Source organism: Denticeps clupeoides, chromosome 19 (assembly GCF_900700375.1).
Source record: "Denticeps clupeoides chromosome 19, fDenClu1.1, whole genome shotgun sequence".
Classification (NCBI taxonomy): Eukaryota; Metazoa; Chordata; class Actinopteri; order Clupeiformes; family Denticipitidae; genus Denticeps; species Denticeps clupeoides.
This window is the reverse complement of record NC_041725.1, coordinates 4,073,606-4,091,218: the sequence shown is the minus strand read 5'-3', so window position 1 is coordinate 4,091,218 and position 17,613 is coordinate 4,073,606. Positions and strand designations below refer to the sequence as shown.

At 41.9% G+C, this 17,613-nt stretch overlaps 1 protein-coding gene across 1 annotated transcript in view; it reads right to left on the bottom strand.

The window, feature by feature from the left end:
- Positions 1 to 3,690: 3,690 nt before the first annotated feature.
- Positions 3,691 to 17,613, bottom strand: part of dscamb (Down syndrome cell adhesion molecule b) — a 98,632-nt gene continuing 84,709 nt past the window's right edge. The window contains exons 23-33 of the mRNA XM_028961706.1: positions 17,318 to 17,481; positions 17,043 to 17,141; positions 16,016 to 16,204; positions 15,519 to 15,809; positions 13,600 to 13,776; positions 13,038 to 13,068; positions 12,047 to 12,162; positions 11,690 to 11,839; positions 8,849 to 9,046; positions 8,376 to 8,678; positions 3,691 to 5,364 (exon numbers count right to left, since the gene is read on the bottom strand). Coding sequence (XP_028817539.1) covers positions 4,997 to 5,364; positions 8,376 to 8,678; positions 8,849 to 9,046; positions 11,690 to 11,839; positions 12,047 to 12,162; positions 13,038 to 13,068; positions 13,600 to 13,776; positions 15,519 to 15,809; positions 16,016 to 16,204; positions 17,043 to 17,141; positions 17,318 to 17,481 — 2,086 coding nt within the window. The 3' untranslated portion in view covers positions 3,691 to 4,996. The remainder of the gene's footprint in view (positions 5,365 to 8,375; positions 8,679 to 8,848; positions 9,047 to 11,689; positions 11,840 to 12,046; positions 12,163 to 13,037; positions 13,069 to 13,599; positions 13,777 to 15,518; positions 15,810 to 16,015; positions 16,205 to 17,042; positions 17,142 to 17,317; positions 17,482 to 17,613) is intronic.

The window sequence follows — 17,613 nt, the reverse complement described above, 5'->3', positions numbered from 1 at the left end:
TCCTTTCCTCCTTAGTTCATTTTAGTTTGGAGGTATTACACTGGAGGTATAACACCACAAACATCTCTTTTCAAGATATCTTGGCACCATATCTGCTACCAGCTACATGCATTTCACTCCGCACATGACATGTCTCATAAGTCACCTCCATAATATGTCTTGTGAGGAGCTTAAACCAAGTATAAAGAGGCACCTTTTTAGTAGAAAGACAAAAAAGGAGAAAAAAGGCTTTTGCTCTGTGGTCTACTACTTTGCGCCCAGCCAATAACCAACATTCATGTAGAAAGTAAAGAGAAAATTTAGGCCCCAGAGTGACCCACAGACTGAGCCCTTATCGATGTCGGTCCCTCTGGGAAGGTCATGGCACCGTAGCTGCAATTAGATTTGAGGCTTCAATCTGCCACATTCTGAGGTGCGTCTCTCCCAGCAGGGCGGCGATGCCCTCCTCCATTTTTTTCTTTTTGAGCCTGAGAGGGAACTGTCATCGGCATAGAAGACCAGTCTTATCTTCATTTCCATTAACGAGCAGAGCCGCTTGCCTAGAAACAATGCCTGTCAGAGCCTTTAGGCTGAGCTGTGGGATTTGCATTAATGCGCTGCTCGTAATGTTGTGAACGCCATGATCAAGTGTTTTCTAAGTTCTATAAACAAGGCTGGGAGAAATGGCGCGGACACAATAGAGGAGTGACAGCAGAAAGGAGGCAGGCTGAGAGATGAATTCTCTAGCAAAGAACACAATTCATGCATAATATTAATAATGAAAGCTACTTAGCTTTATTTTGGTTTAGTATGAAAGTGAATATTTTTGATAAGGCCTTGACATGAAAATGCTTTGACTGTCAGTATTATCATACATTTGCTTTTGGAACTTACTATTTAATAAACTTTCAACTAAATTTTAAACTTGAAATAAAACAATTGTAAGAATCATCATCTGTCAGAGCCATTTGTTAAGTAGAAGTTTGGAGACTGTACTGTATGAATGTATGAAAAATGTATTTGTGCAATATCTAACATTAGGGTGTCACCGTATCGCTGTTGTGTTTCCATTCACATGTAACTAGTCTCCTTATTTAAGCCATTGCCTCCCTCGCGCTCATGTCGCTTGTGAGTTCTGAGCTTCTGGACAACTGCTCCCACACAGTGTCCAGTTTATTTCCTGTTTGTGCTAATTTAGTGTTCCTTCATTAAATTCTATGCCATGCAATTGTGCCTCATGCATCCTCCTTGGACCATCATTGCACCTGTGCAATTTGCATTGTGTAGAGTCCATAAATCTAACACAAAATCCCACAATTCATAGTAAAAAATCCCCATTCCTTGGTAGGTGACTCTAGCTAACATAACGACAGGAAAATAAAAGTGCTAAACCAAAACCCAAGCCAGTGTACAAGAAACAAACCTTTTTTTCCTATGGGACAGTTTCCCACAGTATAGGTAACAATAAGTTATTTAATGCATGTAGTTAATTTTACATTTTGCAACTGTTTTAAATTATCATAAAATATCCTACATGTATGTACCTTATCGTAAAGTAATAAACCTGCATTAAAAAAGCCATTTAAACTGTATGTTGTTATTCACGTTGTCGGTTTGTCACTATATGCACATTCAATATAACATTTTTCATTTATTTAATCTGTTGGTTGTTATTAGAGATTGTATCACACGTTTACCTTAGCTACAATTTTGCAAACTACGCTGTAAAAGAACCTCTGTGGCATCAGTATTAGGTATCATACTGTCATACGGGACAGGTCACTGTCCAGCAGGCGCTTTAGTGTGATGAGCAAAAACCCTTGGAAGTTCATTGTCATTGGATACACTACTGAAGTTGTCCATTTTTTATGAATAATTAATCCCAATTTCAATATACTGCATGGTGCCAATTCCTTATTGACTAGAAGTGATGTCATTTGATTGTCAAGCACATTCGGGCTTTTTATTTCTATAAATGCATACTGTATATGTGCAGTTGTTGCGGTGAGAATGAATGTTGGTTGTCGGTACAATCTGAACACAGCGGCTTAAGAGGAGCACCCGCGGTGATCCCTCCGCCTCAGCAGAAGGGAATAAGGGGAATACCGCATTATAAAATGTCTGTCAGCGCACTCCTACGGTGGGCGCAGGGGAGGTATCGTTGTCTCCTCTGGGTCGCATCACGGTTTATGGCCAGAGATGAAATCCATCCATGGACAGGCAGTGCTGATTTGGAGGCAGCGGCACAGTGATGATATTACCTGAAGCGAAGCCTTGTGTCACCGCCAGTGAATAATTCACTGTACTCTGAGTGAGCACCAAAATCCACCGGATCACTGCAGCCTGGTGCCGTTAAAATCTCCTTTGTGATCCTCACTGTTTTCCCAGTGCTTCCATATTTAGGTGCACTTTTTTCTAACCATAAAGTTTCCTAGTTCTTGAGATTCTAAAATAAAATATACCCGTCTCCTGAACATGTTGTCCGAGAAGAGCTTAAGGTGAGCTACAAATCCTTCTGGTCTCCATGTCTGGAAGAAGAAAACGATCTGCTACCCATGTGGCTATCATGCCTGGCTTCTTCAGAACCCTTCACCTGCAACGGCATGTGGAAAGACGGAGAAATTATATGTATACGTATTTACTCAGATCTTAAGATCATGTAATTTTCATCTCTCTTTGGAAGATGCCAGATTGTGAATGTGTGAATTGTGTACCTTTGTCAGATGAAAGAGGACACTACAGCTTTCTGGATCTCCAGACTCCATTAAATGGTTAGCACAACTGAACAAATTGGAAAGCCACAATTTTCCATGTTTGACTGTGAAGTGAAGTGATTATGATACACAGCACAGCACACGGTGACACAACGAAATGTGTCCTCTGCTTTTAACCATCACCCTTGGTGAGCAGTTGGCAGCCATGACAGGCGCCCGGGGAGCAGCGCGTGAGGATGGTGCTTTGCTCAGTGGCACCTTGGGATTCGAACCGGCAATGTTCCCATCTACCCAGTTCATTCTACCCACATCAATAGGTGGTTCATGCATGGAATGTAAGTCTCACAATAAACTCACAATGTAGCAGGTGCAGAAGGTGAAGTACTTCTGATACCTTCTGAGGATCTTCAGTTCAGGTTTATATATGAAACATTAAAAAACTTCAGCCTCTCCTTTGTCAGGGTAAAAGGTTGAGTTTCTGTGGCAGGATTTCAGCAGATTTCACTCCATTCTGCTGCATCCTTCTGCTGAATTCTGACTTCAGGCCTCATTTCTGCTGGCCAATCCGCATTCTAATGATGCCAAACGAGTAGCTGGCCTACCCCGCCCGTCTCCATATTTATAACGTGGGAAACATTTCACTTTAGGGTTGTGACATCAACTCCACAACAAGCAGACATGGATCGTGGAGTGCTACTCAAAGAAAACGATCTAGTGATTCTGCAAATGACACCAGTTTTGGTGCCCTGTAAAAAGTGGCATGTGATCAGATTTAATTCGAGCTGGAATGACAACTATCAGAAATGTCCATACCTACAAATGTCCACACCGTCTACAAATCAGCAGACCTCAGCACTCCAAGCACCATAACACAAATGTCCATAAACCCGATTTAACTGTACCTGTACAGAAGAATTTACACGTATATATTTATACACGTGTGGCCCTATCCCACGTACAGCCTTCCCTCCTCCCACATGCTAGATCACTCACTCTGTTCATGTCATAAGCGTGATTCTTTATTTGTAATTATTCATCATTATTAGTTATTAGTTTCTTCATTATTAGTCATCATTTCTTTGCCATTTCCCAGTATCCATTGTTCAATACATTCATAATTGTTAGTATTTCAAGATTCTCATTGTTTGTTAAACTGTTAATACGTCATTGTTATTGCTTAATGAATTTTGATGCATCTGCCAGTTTAAACCAATTGGGTTGTACGTGCTGGTTTATTCATTTTGGTCATTAATCATTCAAATCAACTCAGTTTCCGATGTACCATCTTCCCTTTAACGGCATTACACCCACACACACTCAGGTTCTCCCATCGGACATTTCTAGTGTTAGTTAAGAAGGTTCTGGGTACAGGCAGGAGAAGTGACCTGCGTTCTCGTATCAAAAGGTGGAACGAAGAGAACCCAGCAGTTTCCTAATCAAACCCAGATGTGTGCAAACATGACTAAGGACTTTATTTTACCAAATCATTTTCCCTGTATTATCCACAAATAAAAGTGTTCTCTTTTTATATATATATATATATATATATATTTTTTTTTTTATATTATTAACATTATAATAATCCCCTAGTGTGACAAAAATTCTCTTTTGGATTTCCAGCCGTAACTATAGTTGCTTTTTTTTCGGTTCTCCATGCAGTCCTTGGAATTGTAAAAACATAACAATCTGAGTGGATTGGACAAAGTGGACATGAGCCTCTCCAGTTGTCCTCCATTCTCACTGGATGTTGCCATAGAAAACAGCTACACAATCATTGATCACACTCCGACATAAAAAAGTAATGAATAAAGAAAGGAACGTTGGTCCTACAGAGGGGATCCGGTTCCTGTTCTCTTTTTTCTGTTTTTAGATTTTTCTATTTTATATAATAATAATGACTATAGAATTATCCTTGATATAAATTCAAAAGTATTTCCTCTGTCAATTTAAATAAATAATTTTGGCAATCTTCATAATGGTGTTAGTTAAAATAAACAAATACTTGAGTAGAAAATCAAACAGAGAAAGAGAAAGGAGGGAGAAACCAAAAAAAAAAAAAGTAGTGATGAAAGTAAGCAAAAAATATATATATAACCAAAGAGAAGGAACAAGAGACATAAAGAAAGACAGATTCAAAAGCAAACCGATCCTTAGTTTTCTTTTGGATTCAGAAACATGTATGTACAACTCATTTCTTGTGTTTTTTCTTTATCTCTTTTTTTTTTTTGAAAAGTGTTCCTCTTGCAGTAGGCGCTCTGAAGCTGTCCAGTAAGTGCAGTCTGGGTCCACGTGTGCGCCCTGTGTTATACCAGGGTGTAGGACTTTGCGTACGGGTTGTTGCTCTGTTTTAGGTGTCCTCTGGAGTCCAGGAGGGACTCCTGGGAGCTGCTGAGCTTGGCAGCCTGTGCCTGGGCCAGGTCTCCAGGCTCGCGCTGGGGCAGTGTGGAGGCTGTCCCCGGCTGCCATTGCTGCACCTCCCGGCTGGGGGGCCCAGAGGAGACGGGGGTCTCGGTGGGGGTCGGGGCCACGGCCAAGGCGGGCCGTTTGAGGGTGCGGCTCTTCTGCGGTTCCAGGCAGGTCTGTCCGGTGGCCTCGCGGCCCGATGCACTCATGCCCCGGTTCAGCAGGAAGTCCATGCGCAGGTAAGGAGGCAAGTGCACCAGCTCACCAGCTGAAGGTCAAAGAAGAAGGGGGTCAAATTTTTCCCTGAAGCTAATTCCTGCAGCACCAGTCCTAAATTAGGTCTGATGTGTGTCCAGACTGTTCTTTCCAGGGGATGCTCTTCATTTGCACTGTATTAAAACAGACTCTACCTTCGGACTTGGATAATGTAATATTATTCTAGATAACTGGTAAGTGCTGATAAACTGGATTATCTATCATTATTTATCATTAACTGTCCTTACCTTCCTATATAATAAAAATTACTATAATTACAAACGTTTTCCATTATGTGAGCCAAAATGAACAAAATGAAATGTATTTATGCATGAATAAACATATGAGGTTTGATAAGGTTAAATTCCCTAAAATAGTAGTTTATTTTATGGTGCCCTCCCCCAAAAACTGCATATCTGGAATCAGCAATATTGCTTACCCTTGATTTAGAGTATGGCTTCTTCGATCACTGTGCAAATATGCATGTTTAACTTGATTTATCATTTCAGTATATCATAATATTTGTGAATTCTAACATCCACACTATCCTGTTTATTGTCCTCCCCCCTTCTGCATGAATCCGAGATGGATGAAGACTTTTCGTCCAATTGGACAAATAAAGTGCAGCTGACTACAAAAAGAGGAAAGCCACCAGCACTGACCCTGTTAGGCACCTTTAGCATGAGCTAGAGTTATATTATATGACTGATGGGGATTTGCAATGGGCCATCACATCTCCTCTGCCAAAGTGTGAGTCAGAGTTGCCCACAGATACAACTGGGATTCAGCTCCCCAGCTGTATGACACAGAGCTACACCAGGGACAGGTTTACCCCTGCAGTATGGGTTATGCTGTAGTGGCAATGCCTGTCCTATTGACGCACAGTAATGTGATCGGGTTATGGTCTGAGGCTGTGGTTTCTAACGTTAATGTGAAGTGGGACCACAGCCTAATGGGTATCACTGAGCAGATCCAGTGCTCACATTTACAATCTTCAGAAATGGTCTGCACACTTGTGCTTGCACTCGAGGGCTATGTAATGGCATGAAGATTTTATTGCAGATTTATCCTGGACCACTGTACCATTTAAATCTTGTGCTGTGCCAATGCATTAATTGGAGAGGGGGCTGGGAACGACCAGGCTTTAATTGCAGACAATTTCAACACAAAATCACTAGCCTCAGTGATCGAAGGAAGATTTTATCCTACTTTCGACCTTGGCGACTAAATTACAGTGCCCAGCACCAATGTTAATAATTTACAGTGAATTTAATCGGCTTTATTAAAACCAGTAGAGAAGATGAATGGACGTCAGCTTTAATTGAATTAGATATAGATTTAGGCCTTTCTGCAGGAGCTCATTATGAATTTATTTCTTTGGGGGTTCAGCCACCGACAGTAACTGCAGACTAGGCACCACTACAGTATATTTTATCTCAGACAGTGCGAGATGGCAACATAATAAATCTCAGGAACGTTAACATGGGTAGATATTTTATCAGAATTGGGGTCTATCTTGGACTTCAGGTAGCCCAGGAGGAATATATTTCATTAGTGTTGTCTAACTTGATCAACTGCTGAGATAGTGTCAGGCTCATCTCTTGTGTGGGTAAATGATAGATAGAAGTGCAGTAAATGGACTGTGCGTGACTAAAGCCTTTTAAAATGCACTGTTCCATTAACGGCATAACAGAAGATTGTGGATCAGCTCCAGCCTGGTCCATGCATGGATTCCTTCCTACAGTCCTCAGATGAGGAATCTTTGTCATTAACAGAGATTATATTTACATAATTGTTCAATTCAGCACTTCATCAACCACTCTATTGCTTTTCCCATAAACAAAAACCCTGCCAACCCTGCCTGCAATAAACCTGTATGATATGTCAAGAGCTCATAAAAACCTAGAAGAGGAGGTTGAGGAGGATGCACTTCATTAATCCTTTAAAGTAAATGGGGAAGCTCCAGACACCCAACTTCTCTCACAAACTCTTTTTCTGATAGCCATGGACCTCCTTTAAGTTGGTCATCTCTTGTAAAAGTATTGAGTGAGTTTGCACCAAACAGCGTTTTAAACCCTGTGAACGATCATTGGCATCAGAGTTGGCATTCAACAATGCATGACTGCCATATTTTTGTCTCAGAGTTCATTCAACGACTGATAAGCACTGACTTAGCACAATGCTCAGACAGGCGCTGTGAAGGAAATTTGCCGCTTGGAGTGAATATCGCATTCGGCAACTCCATTGTGTCTGTAAAGTGCTGTTTTGTACCGACAGACAATACCTGGCGGATAAGAACAACAGATAGCCGCCGATTGCCCTCACCAGCAAGGGATAGACTCTCATCGGCCGAGAGCCTGTGTGGCTACATCTTACATGCAGCATAAATTCACAATGAGAAGCGTTATCCGAACCTGGGCCTTGTAATGCAAACCCTGTCTGGTCTCAGCACTGACCGAGACGCCTCACACTCAGCTCCCTAACCAGCCAAGACGCCGTGCCGATGGAAACATCTGAGGTAAACACAGGTAAAACACCCATGCAGAAATATGGGTTGAAATGGCTTGAAGGCTTTTATTATAAAAGAATGCTTACAAATTACTCACCACTGAGACATTCTTTATGTTTTTTTTTATGCTATAATAGATTAAAGCTGTACCCTTATAGAGAACTTTCATATCATACTTGCCAACTGTTCACTGAGTCTGAAGATTTGGTCATTTTGCATATCACTATTATTACAAGCCTTAGCATTACTAACAGAACTGATTGAAAATTTTATGTGATGACTCTAATGTCCCTACTATAATGTCCAATTTTCCAAACACATTTCAGCAGTAAGCGTTTCCATTTATATTATATGTCATGAAGGGGACATTTACTGCCACCTACTGTAGAGGAAGTATCTATTCCTATATCATTTGGATAATGACGTATGTATTGGTGTGATAAAGTTCAGGTTCAAAGGTATTTTTAAGGCTCATCTTTTTTTGGAATGCAAGCAAATGAGGTAGCGACTGTCACCTGGTCTGTGAGCCTTGGGCACTGCCATGTTCATGACCCGGCTGGCATCCTGAGGTTTTGGGGGGGACGCAGTGAACCTGCAGATGCCCGACTCCGAGGGCGTGCTGGACGTCAGGCTGTCGGTGTATTCATTGGTGCCGGCAGTCATCTGTTCGGACGATGTGTCGGAAATGAAGCACTCGGTGATGGTGAACTTGGCATGACGCAGCTGCTCCTCCATCTTGGCGTGCTCGTACGCCCGGGCAAGCTCCTCGTAGGTCGAAGACGCGCTCTCTGTCGAAACCATGCTGCTACGTGCTCGGTCTGGTTGCAGATTTTGTGTAAACACAAATTGAATGCAATTGAATGCAAAACCATTTCATTTTTTATTCTGTTCCAGATCACATTATTTGATTGCCATAAGCTCCCGTTTATGAACCCCAGGTTCCTTGTCTATGAACCCAATATGTCCCGGTTGCAGGCAAAATTCTCACCTGTGTCCTGTGATGGGCTGACACTATAGCTGTCACTTTCCTTGTCTACAGAGCCGGTGGCGCGTGGCGTGGGCAGCCTCCAGTCGGTGGTGAGTGTGTGTGAGGACACAGGTGGGTGTGGCCGGTTCAGGGTCCACTGGCTGGCGTAGCGGCTGCGTGTGGCGGGTCCAGCTTTGGCTGTGCGACGGGCAGTGGGGTCTGCGGGGTGGAGCAGACAGAGATGTGGCTGCTTTAGAACTGTCAGAAGACCGTGGCTGTCAGTGCAACAGTAACTTCTACTGTATAACAGAGGCTGGATAAAATCGACACATTAAAATCACAGTGTAATATCAACACAATGGCAGCTGTAGTTTTATTTCATTTAATACAGCCAATAGTTTGATATTGTTGTATGGTCATGGTCATGTTGTATCGTCTTTTTATTTGATGGGACAACAGACACTGCCAATAACATTCCTCTAAAATATATTTAAAGACAAGATGAAAACTGGTCCAGGAGGCTGGCAAGAGATCTAAAGCAACCTGGAAAAGCTGCTAAAATTTGTGAAAAACTATTCAAGCCTTGAATTGTGCAAAATGTATAAAGTGGGGATAATGTTATGCCAAGTCCAACCCAAGATGACTGAGTCAAAAGGTGCTTCAAGGGTGCCTACACACTACACATATGACAAAAATCTGTCTCTTTAACAAGGCTTTGTAAACATTTACAGCTGTAGCTTGGTCAGTAGCAGGGTCACTGCAAAATATTCTACGATTACTATAGGCACAAAAAAACATAAGAATAATGCAAGAAGCTTTTGAAGCGTGAAAGAGACACAGAATTCAAGATTCATCCAAGATTCATGTTCGAAATTAGAATGTAATGAGTGACTGCTATTTTTCTTCAGATAACAGTACACCATGCTGCAGAATATTGCAAAAAAAGAACAACAAATAAGAATATTATGTCACCATAATTTCATGTCTTCTCCCAAATATTAAAGTGATATTGGATCATCATGGCAATTCCCCACCCTTACTGTAAAACGTGTGTAGTGCAGATAGCGCTTAATCCAACATATGTTTCACAACCCGCTAATCCCAATTTTGGCCAAAGACTGGTACTACATGTCCAAATTGGTCTCCCTCAGCAGCAGTCATTTCAATACACTGCACACAAGACATGGCAGCTAATTCAAAATTATTCAGTGGGCGAACTACCCCAAAATGCCTGATGAGCAGAAATTCTAATGAATCTGAAGACTGACACAATGGCAGTGCTTCTCTGTAAACCCATATCTGTTTTTAATTAAAATTCAAATTAGACCAGGCATACACATGGTTAGCAAAAAAATATTTCAGAGATAATACACAACGTCCGAAGACATGTTAGACATGTTTAGTCCGTTTGTGAACTTCTAAAATAGGCTTTGCCAAATTATCAAGAACCACAATCACAGATCCAAATCAAACTGTGATTTTAGCATAAAACTTTAGGTTTGAGTCGGTCCTCACAAGACCAAAATATACTGCTAGAATTCAAATGGCCAAGTATTAAATGCAGATCCCCAGTATTAAATGCAGATCCATGGTGCTGAACTGACGAGCAGATCTGCCCAAGGATCTCGGTCTGATGCGAAACAGTTCCATGCCAAATCCGGTCCAGGCTCTCTGTAATTCCTCAGGAAGACTTTAGGATGGTTTCCTCAGAGCAAAGTAAGGAAAAATACTTGTTCTAAATGCATTCACATCTCAGCAAATCATATATTTATTTAGCCTAGAACATCTCCACATCTCCCAGGATAACAGCATCATCCATTCCTCACATCTTTGAACGTGAAGCCTGCATGCCGTGGGCTGCATGCAGTGCTCCTGATGAAGACGGCTAAAGTGGGTCATCGTAATTTCATCAGAGTAATGGAAAATTTGTTTTAGCCAGCATGGAAAATCCAGCTGAATCTGCACTTCCTTTGCGCGGCTCTGCTTGAGTGACTGCAATCAGCTGACACATCAGGTAAGGCCGACCGCTCCTCCTGTTTCCAATCAGCTCAGCTTCACTGGGGGCCAGGCACAGGCCCCGAGCTTCAGCTGCCATCAGACATGCTGCACGCCCTCAGCATATACCCACATCGAGCCAAAATAATGACATATGAGGAGGACACACACAAGCACACACAACCCCATGTGGAGCACATTTGAACATATGAACAGACTAAGTGGTTTAAAACTGATTAAATGATTACCAGTGGTATGCAAGGGGATTTGGGAGGTCAGAATATTGTATTAAAAAAAGAATTCAGTAAATTGTGAACCAGTATGCCATAGGCATCCGACGGCTCTAGGTCCGGTGAAACCATTGGCCTGATGGAGGAAGGCCGGCCAAGGAGCAAACTAGTAAATTAGCAAATAGTGCTGTTCTTCACTTAATAGCATCTTTAATAGCATCTTTAATAGCATCTTCTTTGAGCTAGACTTTGTTCATTCTGAAAATGGTACTTAAATAGAGGAAATATGTACTAGGTGATTTTATTATCCATTGCGCCCTAGTGAATCATAACTACATGTAATGCTACTGAGCAGACAAAGAGCAGCTTGGTCCATAAAGTTCATGCACATATAAAGAATACCAAAATTAATGAACAACAAAACAACATGCTGTATAAAATGCATCCTGAACTGCTGTTTTGTGTGTGTAGTTGAAAAAATCAAATCAATAAAAAGTCATATATATTAATGGTTGTAGTCTCATGTTTACTTTCTTCTTATGACCCCAAAAACTTAATCATCAAAACATTTAAATTTCCATTAGGTTACAGCCCTCCATGGGACACAAAATGGATGGAAAGGAGGGAGTTGGCTTACTTGTTCCAGGCCGGGCATCAGACACGTCCACCAAGGGCCCAGTGCTCTGGGAGATTGACTGATAGTGGACGGTGTGTGTGACAGTGGAGGACTTCTGCTTTGTGGTCTCCCCAAAGTCATTATCGGTCAGTAGGACGGTGGACCTGTCATCTGTGGGATAGAAAAGAAAAAAAAAACATAGACAATAGATCCATTGGTCCAAGGCTGGGTTTGCCACTGTATATTGACATGAGAAAACTCAAAATTTGTGGCTAATGTACCTCCAGACTACCCTCACATTCTTTTATCAGGGACGCTGAGCAAGCTTGCCAGGCAATACGCAAAAGTTAGTACCCTTTGTTCTATGTTCAGTCATACCGATTGTCTCCATTGTGTCTCTCTCCTCAATGAGTAGTTGGGCTCGGGGGATGTCGATGTGCATTCTCAGAGTCTGTTGCTGTTTGTTCACTGTATCGGGGGTTCGGGTATTTTTACTAAACAGACGAGACAAACACACAAAGCAACGAACATCAATCAATCACAGAACACTTAAAAAAAGCTATAGCATAAGGGATGTACTTTAAAAGTGCAGTGCTTAAAATGCTATAGACTGAATGTAAAAAAATTACTATTTTGACATGCATCATTATTCATATTGCAGACTTGTAGCAATGCTAACTGGCTCACAGCAGTCAGATCATCCCATAATACTACTTTACACTTCAAGATTTCGATAGTAGAGAGCATGTGAGTGAAGCAGAACATTGTTCCCCTCAAGACACTAGGGGTTAAGTGTCTTGCTCAAGGACACAATGGTAGTAAATGGGGTTTGATTTTGTGAAGTTGTGGTTTTCTGGATCATAGGTGGTTTATGTTTCCCACTAGGCTGCTAGCACCCAAGTCTTGCTCACATGTTTAGGATAATTGACCAATTTAGAGTAACCAATCCACTTGCATGCCCTTGGGTGATGGGAGGAAATTGGAGAACTGGAGGAAAATAACAGCAACACTGGGAGAGCAGGTATACTCCATATTCATTTGCTACACCACCAGAACATGATCAAATCCACATTTACCCCAAATGTCTGAGTGTAGCTATTGGTATTTTCATGAGAATTCATTGAATTAATTTCCACTGGCACAGTTGACGGTTGATGAGTATTTGATAAGTTGCTTGTGAACATGCCCCCTGCACTTTTTAAAATGCAACTAGTTGACATCTTCAGCTTATTTGACAACTGCAACTTCCAACGGCTCTACAAGAACAACCGTGAAGATACAGCAAGTTGCAGGGTTTTAATATTTAAGGATATAGATGATTTAGTCTCAGGTTGGAGTGCACTAATTAGGTGTCCAAGCCTGCACTTACCTCATCAGCATCTCTGCCAGGCTCTTGGCATCTGTGGAAGAAGAGCACAACCGACCATTAATCAGACGTAACTACTGGTTCAGTAATTAGCACTGTAGCAATGTGAACGGCTCCTTTCACCAGCACTGCATTCAGGGCTATTTAATGGATCCCATGACATTCAAGATACTGGTGGCATCAGACTTGAAAGCTTGGGCCAAACAAATATGACCATTATACTAGTAGTACTGAGAGTATGATTACATGCACTGGGTCAATGGATTTTTTAATTGCATTAATCCAATATAGAACAGTACTGCACAACCATACTTGAGCTCCATACACACTGTATGAGTGTGGTTCTGTATATGTGTACATGTGCCAGTGTATATTATTAATAATGTAGTGTATGTAGTGTGTTAATTATTTTATTGATGAGAACACGTGTATGCAGTTTGTTGAATATTTGTACAATGTATACAGTGCAGGTATTTCCTGTGCATGTGAGTGATCGGACAAGCTTGTACTTTCTTTTTGTGTTTTTTCTACATGTGTGTAAGTGTGTGTGCACATATGAACTCACCCCGCAGCCTCTTCAACCTCTGCTCTCTCCTCCTCCTCCGTAGCACCAGGAGCAGGATGAAGACCATTCCGACGGCCACCAGGATGCAGATGATGGGCACCACCATCTTCAGGCCCTGGCCGCCGGGCAGGTTGTCCCTGCTCTCCACTACCGTCTTCAACAGAGGGGCAATGGTGCCTGAAGATATCAGTGACATGTGGCTGTTTATTAACACTGACTGGTCACGACTAGCACACGTCAGTGCCTTTGCAGCATGTGCTGAACAACAGACGGTTTGTAAAGTATTCAGACCTCCTTAAAATTTTCACCTTTTGTTATAGTGCAGCCATTTGCTAAAATTATTATATAAGATAATTCTTTCCTCATTAATGTTCACACAGCAGCCAATTTTGACAGAAAAAAAACTTTTTTTGCAGCTTTATTAACAAAGAAAACTGAAATAGACCTTTTGCTGTGACGCTCATATATTTAAGTTTGGTTCTGTCCATCTCTTCTGATCGTCCTTGAAATTGTTCTACACCTTCATTTGAGTCCATTTGTGTTTGATGATACTGACTTGATTAGGAAAGCCACACCCCTGTCTATATAAGACCTTACAGTTCACAATGCATTTCAGAGCAAATGAGAATCATGAGGTCCAAGAAACTGCCTGAATTGTGGCAAAGCACAGATGAATTGTGGCAAAGCACAGATCTGGCCAAGGTTACAAAAAAATTCCAAACGTATTCCTTAAATGGAAGACGTTTGGGACGACCAGAACCCTTCCTAGAGCTGGACGTCCGGCCAAACTGAGCTATCGAGGGAGAAGAGAATGGTGAGAAAGGCACAGAAGAACTCAAAGATCACTGTAGGCTGAGCTCCAGAGATTCAGTCGGGAGATGGGAAAAAATGGTACAAAGTCAACCATCACTGCAGCCCTCCACCAGATGGGGCTTTTTATTGCAGAGTGGCCAGATGGAAGCCTCTCCTCAGTGCAAGACACATGAAAGCATGCATGGAGTTTGCGAAAGGAGCACCTGTAGGAACATCTGAAGGATTCTAAGATGGTGAGAAATCTCTGAGAAAGAAAGTCTCTGGTCTGGTGAGACCAAGGTAGAACTTTTTGGTCTTAATTCTAAGCGGTATGTGTGGAGAAAACCAGGGACTGCTCATCACCTGTCCAATACAGTCCCAACAGTGAAGCATGGTGCTGGAAGCATCGTGCTAGGGGTGTTTTGCAGCTGCAGGGACAGGACGACTGGTTGCAATCGAGGGAAAGATGAATGCGGCCAAATACAAGGATGTCCTGGACAAAAACCTTCTCCAGAGTGCTCAGGACCTCATACTGGGCTGAAGGTTTACCTTCCAACAAGACAATGACCCTAAGCACACAGGTAAAATAACAAAGGAGTGGCAACTCCATGAATGTTCTTGAATGGCCCAGCCAGAGCCCTGACTTAAACCCAATTGAGCATCTCTGAGGAGATGCCATGCAATGTTTACCATCCAACCTGCCATAACTGGAGAGGATCTGCAAGGAGAAATTGGCAGAAAATCCATCTTACCCCAAAACACTCATGGCTGTATTAGATCATTGCTGTATTAAATGGGCACTTCTGCTAAATACTGAGCAAAGGGTCGGAATACTTAAGACTGTGATATTTCAGTTTTTCTTTGTTAATAAATCTGCAAAAATGTCAACAATTCTGTGTGTACATTTAATGAAGAAAAAATTAACCAAAAAAGATACAAATGGCTGCAATAAAACAAAGAGTGAAATATTTAAGGGGGTCTGAATATTTTCCGTACACACTGTATAAACAGATAGCAACTCTGAAGCTGTACAATGTACAAAAACATAAATCGTGCTGAATATTATGATTATTAGTATTTCAAATACTGTAGGTCAAAAAAGTAAAAGTATATAAGCAGAAACTCACTTCCATCCACATTGGGTGTGGCAAAGGTGATCCTCTTTTCGGCTGAGCCAGCGCTGTTGGACACCTTCATTTGCAGCTCGTACCAGGTGGCCTCCTGCAGGTCGTACAGGATGTACGTTTTGGTGAGGGAACTGCGCTGTGCGCGTGTCCATGTGGTGGTGTCTACCGGCCGGTACTCCACGATGAAGGAGGTGATGGGACAGCCGCCATTGTTCCAGCCATTGAGGTTGAGCTGCACACGGGTGGAGTTGATGCTGGTAAAGAGCTCATGCTCTTTCAGAAACTGAGGTTCTGGAATGCGGGAAATAAAACGAGAAGAATTCAAGATTCTTATGAAGAATTTTAAAGGAACAAATATATTTATATTATATGGTCAGGTCAGACTTTTCCCATGAGAAACTGATTGGTTTTATTATGACTTACAAGCTAATAATTTAAATGAAAAATGTCTGTGAAAATAAAAATAATAATACATTTGGTCCATGTACAGTACATACCTTTACCATGTGTTTTTGCTTCAATTATCTCACTTATTCGACCCGGTCCGACTCCATTTTGGGCTGTGAGGGTGAATTTGTACCATGTTCCACATTTGAGGCTCTCTAGCCTGTATGAACGCTCGCTGGGGCTGATGGGAAAACTACCCCACTGTTCGCTGTTGTCCTCAGAGTACTGTAAGATGTAGCCTGTGCAAACAAATGACATGCACTTATTGTTCCCACATTCATCTCTCAAGTGTAAGAGATAACAGATAATTAATATTAATACAACTGTAAAGGAAGAGAAACTTCATGAACATTATGTGGAGCACAAACCGAGAAGAACAAAGCTTCTAGGTCTAAACACATCACACTGAATTGGTTGTATGATTTTAAATCCTTTGTCTTGACCTGTGTCAATATGTGTTTGACATGGATGGATAAGGACAATGATAATAATGAAAAGTAACAAATATTTGAACTTCTATGAGTATAAGGCTTCACGTTCTTAACATCAGAGAACAAAGTTAAAGCAAAATAATTCTAGATGAACTTTGTTCTATTCTCTAAAGGGCTCTACTTTAGCGTTGTACTGGTACATTTAAAACACTGTGGTATCCATTAGACATGTTTTACACCCGCTGGGATGAGGTCATTCTCCACTTAGTTAGGTTGAATGGTTCAAAATAGTGGCACATTCCACAATGGCAGAAGAAGTAAATTTCCACTTAAAATGTCTAATGGCTTCCACCCCCTCCCACACTCTGAGGCCCACAGTAATCCCAGCATGATGAACGAGCAGGGGCCTGCCTTGCTGATTTAATCTTCTCCCCGGATCGCCTTAACCTTTTGGAGTCTTATTTTAATCTGTGTGCGCTCGTTCTCTTCTAATTCTACACATCTCCAGCCTTGGGCGTACACTCGTCAGCAGGACAGGGATATCTGGAGCCCGGCCCGTGTAGCACAAAGTCGCCCAAAGGGTAATAGTGGTGCAGTGGAACTGGAGGGTTTAGCAGGGGGGTGGGGGCAGTGCAGGGTCACCAACCTCGGATGGAGCTGCCGCCGTTGTCTCCAGGTGACCACGACAGAGTGATTGTGGTAGTGGTGGTCTTCGTCACGGTTAGTCGCGGCTGGTCAGGGGGAACTGGGGGATGATGTCATTTACAGGGTTAGTTTCATCCCACTGACTAGTATGATGCACTGCTAATTTAGCTATTTACTGTTTAAGATGTTTTTGAGTAATAATTGAAAAAAAATCTACAAAAAAAAAAAAGAAAAATAACACAACAATTTGATTGTCACCATTTCTGTGTGTCCCACCTTGAACTTGGAGGTTCAGCATGATCTCATCAGAGCCCCAGTTGTTGCTGGCGACACAGCTGTAGTACCCAGAGTCCTCTGCCTTCACTGTCCGGATGATGAAGCTGCCATTGGTGTTGACACTGCGGCGTCCATCAATCTGGACTGGGGCTGGGGTGCCATTGCTGAGGGGTGGCCAGAACAATCAGTTCAACTCAGGAGTCAAATTTAACACTGTTATGGTCCAAATGGCATAAAATCAAAAATCAGAGAGGTATTAATGCAAGACACACATGACTAAAAAAAATGAACTATGA